This window comes from Platalea leucorodia, assembly GCF_965183815.1.
Source record: "Platalea leucorodia genome assembly, chromosome: 1".
Taxonomy (NCBI): domain Eukaryota; kingdom Metazoa; phylum Chordata; class Aves; order Pelecaniformes; family Threskiornithidae; genus Platalea; species Platalea leucorodia.
Window position 1 is genome coordinate 105003364 of NC_138823.1, and position 7613 is coordinate 105010976.

General features: G+C 38.7%; 1 protein-coding gene across 1 annotated transcript in view; it reads left to right on the top strand.

The window, feature by feature from the left end:
* Positions 1-7388, top strand: part of SLC9A3 (solute carrier family 9 member A3) — a gene marked incomplete at both ends in the record, with an annotated part of 52617 nt that extends 45229 nt beyond the window's left edge. The window contains 6 exons of the mRNA XM_082330286.1: positions 1032-1147; positions 1756-1885; positions 2413-2589; positions 3126-3201; positions 5663-5776; positions 7141-7388. Coding sequence (XP_082186412.1) covers positions 1032-1147; positions 1756-1885; positions 2413-2589; positions 3126-3201; positions 5663-5776; positions 7141-7388 — 861 coding nt within the window. The remainder of the gene's footprint in view (positions 1-1031; positions 1148-1755; positions 1886-2412; positions 2590-3125; positions 3202-5662; positions 5777-7140) is intronic.
* Between the last annotated feature and the right edge of the window lie 225 nt (positions 7389-7613).

The following is a 7613-nucleotide window of genomic DNA, read 5'->3' on the forward strand; positions in this document are numbered from 1 at the left end:
ATAAAACATTAAACTTGATTTGAAAAGAAAGTCAGATGCACTTAAGAAAATGGACAGGATGATGCTGACCCAGAATTTACTTTTTCTTCTCTTAAGTTTTTGGCCTACAGAGGCCAGAGTGTACTTCTTAATGCCACTGATCTGATCCAACACATACTACTGTAACATTTATGTGGGCTACCACAGTAGAAGGAAACATTTGTTTGATTTGCTCTATGAATATAAAAATTCTGAAAGGGAGATGTTTTTTCTTGGTGTATTCTTTATTACAGTTTAAAATGTAGAGACCTGCTATGTGATTTCTCTCTGCTGTGATTCAAAACCATAGATGGGTTCAGCCTATGTAACCACGATGTCACTCAATAGCTACCTTTCACCTAAACATGAGATTATGCAAGCAGTAGGGAAAACTGTGAAGACATAAATTTGAGCTTTTCCAGCAATTCACTTCTGAGACACTAGTTTTAGAAATGAAAGCAAATCTCATTTCTTCAGTATCTCATGTCTTCATGTCTCATGTCTCATGTCTCATGCTCTTTCAAATTGTTTTGTAGACTTCTACCACCACTTAAGATTTGCTGCTTCCAGTCTGGCAGAGAACAGAAAACTTAGTGTTTTATCTTTGAAAATGCTACTGTTAGTGCATAGATATCCCTATGTAGTTGGTTTGCAATGTGGTACAAAGTAAAAGGTCCATCCCTGAAAGGGTCTGTGAAGAGAAAAGAGTTAGACTGCAAAACTGTAAGGATATAATTTGAAAACAGATTGAGGCCTAGAGAAATCACTCACCTCCTCAAAATCAATTTACAAGAATAGTTTTTATCCTAGCTTTGTTCATTGGGATAATGTCACTCAATGTACAGAAACCATAAACCCCCAAAATGGTTTGTATTCGTTACCTAGATAAAACTTCTCCCCTGCTTCTTGTGCCATTTGTGTACAGCAGCCTCACAAATTATTCACATTTTCTGATACACATTTTGCCCTAGGTGTATACAGCTGTAATATGTCTTGTTTCTTTCTGTGGCCAGGGAGAACGTAGAGGTTCCTTGGCATTTATACGTTCTCCAAGTACAGACAACATGGTAAATGTGGATTTCAGCACCCCACGCCCAAGTACTGTGGAAAGCTCTGTCTCTTATTTACTGTAAGTAATGTGGTCTGATTGTAGAGAGGGGATTTGTGGGGGTTTTTATGTTATATGTGAGGAAATGGGAACAGTGTTATAAATGTTAAAAATGCAAATTACAGGGGCTTCATTCACTACTTTTTTGAACTTCAGTTAATCTTTTCTCCCACATAAAATGGGTATACATAGTTATATTGTTGCATTTTACACACAAACAAATTTTTGCAGTAAAGGCTAGTAAGATAAAGCAGACATCCACATTAGAGTTGTTTCATGTGCCTTTTGTTCACCAACTGCTATAGACAGGGCTAGATATCATTTCTGTGTCTGCTCCAGAAAAAGTCAGGAGAGAGGCAAGGAAAAAAAATTGCTTCTTCCTTAACTTTTTCATGACTCTTTCACTAAACAGACCGTGTGTCATGTAAACTGATAAATTAATGCTACATCTTTTCACATTTCCCATTAGGTATTTTTTCACTCATTTTCATTTAGCCGATTTTGACCTTTCCTTTTTTTTAAACTTCATCTTAATTTCTCCCCCTCGGTCCACATTTTCCTGTTTTTAATTCCTCTTCAGCAATTACTGATTTTTAAAACTGCTGTTTCTATATTGTATTCTTCTTCAGGAGAGAAAAAGCTGGACCAGTTTGCCTTGACATGCAAGCTTTAGAGCAGAGGAGGAAAAGTATCCGGGACACAGAAGACACAGTTGCTCATCACACCCTACAACAGTACCTGTATAAACCCAGGCAGGAGGTGAGAGCAGAAGGCTAGCATTGGACTGTTTTCCAGTCTAAAACTAGGAGACATTAGGAACCAAAACTTGGGAGCAAAACTCAAAAGAAGCCATCTGCAAAATCTGCACCCTTGAGGAAGATAGGCTCTTTCTCTATATTCTTTCTCATTCATGAGCATGCCTCTTTAACAGGACTAGTGCCTTTGATTTCACTGGGGCCAGTGGAATGCAGAACTGGGTCCAATATACCTTCTGAAGCAGGATTAAATGGAGTGTATCAACTGAAGGGATTCAGACACTTACAGGGAGAGGCTTACTTTGAATGACAGTCACTCTTACATACTTAAAATTCCTGGACTTACACCTGTTTCATGGTGAAGAAAGAGAAAGAAACATAGGAGTTTCATTAATGCCTTCAGACTAGTCTTTGGTTCATTCTTTTTTATGGAGTTGTTTATATTTGCATGACACTGATTGAATGCATTGATTCAGGGCTTCCAGCTGTATTTCTAAATAAATGAATATTGTCTTCCCTTCCTGGCAACAGCACAAACACCTGTACAGTCGACATGAGATCATGCACAGTGAAGATGAGAAACAAGACAAGGAGATTTTCCATAGGACAATGAGGAAGCGCTTAGAATCTTTCAAGAGTACCAAACTAGGAATAAACCATTCCAAGAAGCTCAATAAAATCCACAAGCGAGACCGGGGCCAAAAAAGGGTAAAATACTTTCACAAGGACCCAGATGTAGCCATCTATTATAAAAACTAAGGGATGGGGAGGGCAGACATCTCTGTCCTTCATGAACTTAAAGGGCCTAAGCAAGAAGAGATTAATCTATGATATACTCAAGGGACATCTTCTCATATGCTGTTTTTCTCTATGCTTTGGGACCCTTCTACTGGGTGAGAGATTTTTGATCACTTGAAAAACAACAGACCTTGATCCATGCTACAACACTGTGGGGAGAGGTTACAGGGTATATGTAGCAGGGTAGCACTATGGCATAGAGCGTTCCACAAAATTTGCATGAAACTAAGAGGAAACGTACAGCATACAAAGAGCCAAAGCTCCTTTCTTTTTCTGTAGTAAGTAAGAGTGTAGGGGGGAACTTAATGACATCCATATTCAGTCTCAAGCAAAGATTACAACAAATTTCAGGGCTATGCTGCTGAACTCATGATTTCAAAGGATGCCACAGCCATTGCTATCTGATGATGGTAGCGTTTTTGGTAACTTTGTTTGTTTTCTTTCAGCGAAACAGCAGTGCCATACCAAATGGAAAAATACCTTCAGAAAATCCAGTACAAGACTTTACTTTGAAGGAAAAAGGTAAAAGGACTCTTAGACCTGTTTCATTAACTGGATTTTACCAGCTACATTTTCAGTAAAGCATCACTGAAAAATTTCATGATATCATAGAATCATAGAATCGTTAGGGTTGAAAAAGACCCTTAAGATCATCGAGTCCAACTGTTAACCTATCACTGCCAAGTCCACCACTAAACCATGTCCTCAAGCACCGTATCTGTCCGTTCTTTAAATACCTCCAGGGATGGAGACTCAACCACTTCCCTGGGCAGCCTGTTCCAGTGCTTGACTACCCTTTCGGTAAAGAAGTTTTTTCTAATATCCAACCTAAACTTCCCCTGGCACAGCTTGAGGCCGTTTCCTCTCATCCTATCACTTGTTATTAGGGAGAAGAGACTGACCCCCACCTCACTACAACCTCCCTTCAGGTAGTGGTAGAGAGCGATAAGGTCTCCCCTCAGCCTCCTCTTCTCCAGACTAAACAACCCCAGCTCCCTCAGCCGCTCCTCATGAGACTTGTGCTCTAGACCCTTCACCAACTTTGTTGCCCTTCTCTGGACATGCTCCAGCACCTCGATGTCCTTCTTGTAGTGAGGGCCCAAAACTGAACACAGTACTCGAGGTGCGGCCTCACCAGTGCTGAGTACAGGGGGACGATCACCTCCCTGGTCCTGCTGGCCACACTATTCCTGATACAAGCCAGGATGCCATTGGCCTTCTTGGCCACCTGAGCACACTGCTGGCTCATGTTTAGGCGGCTGTCAACCAACACCCCCAGGTCCTTTTCAGCCAGGCAGCTCTCCAGCCACTCCTCCCCCAGCCTGTAGCGTTGCATGGGGTTGTTGTGACCCAAGTGCAGGATACAGCAGTGAAGCTGGTATTAAAAAGGGACTTCTAGTCATAATTCAGAATTCAGAGTGGGGATCTGCTCCATGCTTAAATGCAGTGTCTTGATGATTTAGAAGTTGTTTTTCTAGGCAGCTGGATGACAAACCAAATTTTAATTGGCCTTTTTACTCACGTTTTTAAGATATCACATTTAAATTTTGAAAACAAAACAATGCAGTGGCTACAACACAGATGAACCTTCAGCTTCCTTTGGGATAAGCTGCAGAGAGCAACTTTCGTTAACATTTTTCTTTTTCATCACAGCCAGATATGTCTGCCCAGGACACCGTGCCATATAAAATTCAGTAGTTGACATTCTGATCTGAGCCAAGGTCCATTTGTTTAGAAAAGTCTGAATCAGAGTTGACGCTAAGCAAGCATGTTAGAACTCAAGGAGAGTGTAGCTTTCAAAGGAACACATAGTCAGAGGCCAGTTTCAGGACTGATTCACCCTTCGTGCACAAATCTAACACATAGGTCAGCCTTGAAAGTGTAATCTGAAGCTGACTGGCCTAGGAAGCATCCCTATCAAAAGTTGGTTTTGCATATAAAGCCCCGAATTCTTTCCTCTCATGTTTTAGCCATCTTTTGGCATTGATATCAGTCATAGCAAGACATAATGGATGCTAATATGTTTGTTATGTGATTATAAAATAATATGTGTCACTTAAAAACTGAAACATGGTTTAAAAGCCACTAAACTAACTCTTATTTATGTTCTTTCCTCCGTTTATGCATGCAACCCCTTGATCTCAAAGAGAATTGAAGTAAAGTAGAGAGGGATTCATCTTTTCTCAAAAGCTCCAAGCAAAGATATTTTTCTTTATGTATGTTCTTTGAATGATTTTGTGAGCATTATTTTTCTTTGACTGACAGGGGCAATACAGGCTGGCTGAATAAGTGTAATATTCTAGAACCTTTTTGCATGGGAAGAGCTTTCCAAATACTTATAAGTAGGTCATTCAATGCTGTCTTTTTAAAGAACACTGTGTATAGATGCCATCCTCTACTTAAAAACAAAAGCTTCATTGGAAGATAGTCTTAACAAGTGGTTTAGTAGCTGTTGTAAAATTGATTCCACTGCAGTAGAAGTAGCAATGACCTCACTAGGTTTGAAATCAGTCAGGATACTAATGCTGACCTCTGTCAAACGATGAAAATGCAGTGACTGGTCATTGTAATGGGATGACATTTGTCAACACGCGAGCATTTAGGACACAAAACACAGCAGCAGCAGTGCTGCCATGTCATAGGCTGGTTTGTTTCAGTCCCAGGAAAGCAAACAATTTTGTTAGCCAAAAGCTTAGCCAGAGTGTGAAATCTGTCTCTATCATAGCACCAGGCAATAATGCAAGCCAGAAACCTGTGCTGAGTTTCTTGATGTAATTGGTATCTAAGCTGCAATCTCTATATACATTCACATTCGCATTTCAGTGCTACAACTGTTGATTAAAATTTGCCCTTATCTAGATCCTTGTTAAAGATGTATCTTTGATAACCATGCCAGCATCAGAACAGCATGAAATAGCATTTTTTATCAGTCAGAACTGATACAAATCTCTAATAAAATTGGACTTTTTTTTTTTTTTTCCAGATTTGGAGTATTCTGAATCAGAAGAAAATAATGATTATGAAACTCTGCATCTAGGGAAAGGAGTTGATTTCCTGGCTAATGTGACGAAGCAAAATTTCACAGATACTTCTACTGGTAAAAATATTAATTACCTACAGAGGTGTTTTTTTTCTCTCAAATGTTAAAAAAATCCTAGAAATGCTGCTGATTTAGCCTGTATTTTTTGTTTTGATTTGATTTGATGTTTTCTATTAGAAAATATATTTGCTTAATAGTAATGTTAACAGATAACAAGTTTTAGATATCTGGAGGTATGGAGAACATCAAATTTGCTACTGATAGAAGTTGTGAGCATGACTGCCTAAACCAGACCTAAAACCACTAATTATTTCTAGCAACAGAAAACGTTATTTTAGAGTTGTCCTGCCTCACAAGACCAGTCAATACTAGTCATTTGGAACTGTTTCCTACTTGCATTTGAAGCACTTTGTTGTGATAAATTTCATGCTTCTTCTTTCAGGCAGGATTTCTCCTCTTAAATTCACAACTCCCTCAGATCCTTGCAGGCTCATAGAAGTCACTGAAAAGCGCAGATTTGCAGCATTGCTGGAGCATTCATTGGACTTGATTTCCAGCACTGAAAGGCTCCAAAATATCAAACTGAAAGTGTATCGCTATATATAACAGAAATTATATGATATGACTTATAAAGTTTTAAAATTTAGTATTTCTCTTTAGCACTTTTCTGTTTGAATTTTCAGCATGCCACCATATGCTTCATATGTAACATGGTGCATACAGTGAAGACAAATACTTGTGTCTATACTCATTTAGCAGAAAGGCTGATACTGCCTTTTCATTGTTCCATGACAAATTCTATGTTTGAGAACGTATAAAGACATCCAGAAATCGATCCAGAAATAAGGGGGTGGGAAGATGCAGACCTAGACTAATTTTTCAAATTTCTTTTTCTGTTCAAACACTACAAACTTAATATCTATATTAAAAGGCTCCTGTAACTTACTTTTAACTGTTCTGTGGCTTGCTTTAGCTCCCTCACACACATCTCATTCCTCTATGAAGTTGTGCAGTTCATGCTTTTGCATTTTTTTCCTTCTTTTATTTCTTTTTTATGGGTTTGATTTGAATTTTTTGCAGTTATTTTATATTGTGCTTTATTTTGCTTAAAATTTGCTGACTGATTTCTTCTTTTATTGATTTTATTTTCTGTCTCCAGATATCCCAAGCATAACTGCATATTGGAGATAATACCCAATTTTTCTCTTTAATAGAAATCCAAAATGACTAGCAATATCCAAGGTAGAAAGAGCAACCTATGTGTGTATAATGGTCTGTGTATTGGCCTAGTCACATCTGTACCAGTGTGTATCAACCTATTTTGTTCCCACTATAGCCGTTCTCCTTTTACAAAGCATCTTGCTGTATTGCCAAGAAATTATTTTGATTAATTGTATTTGTCACTCGTGAACTTTTTTTAGGAATTGATAACCCAGTATTTTCAGCTGATGATGATCAAAGCATCTACATGAAGTTCTCACCATGGTTATCTACTGAAGATACTGTGGTACCATCACAAAGGGCCCGAGTGCAGATCCCGTATTCTCCAAACAACTTCAGACGGCTCACTCCATTCCGGCTCAGCAATAAATCAATAGATTCCTTCCTCCTAGCAGATGGCCCAGAGGACCGACCCAGATCTTTTCTCCCAGAATCAACACATATGTAATATTTTAAAAGATATTATCACTTTTATTTTTAATCAGCCTTCCTATCAACCCTGACTACTGACAAGTAAACTTTTCTGGTTTTTCTTCTCCCAGAGCAACTCTTTCCTTCCTGATTTCTTCACACAACTAAACGTCTTCTATTTTCCTCCAGCTTGAATAACAAAACATCTATTTTCCTTCTGCAGAAGAGCTGTCCAGCTACTTGGGGTCCAATGCCTTGCTAT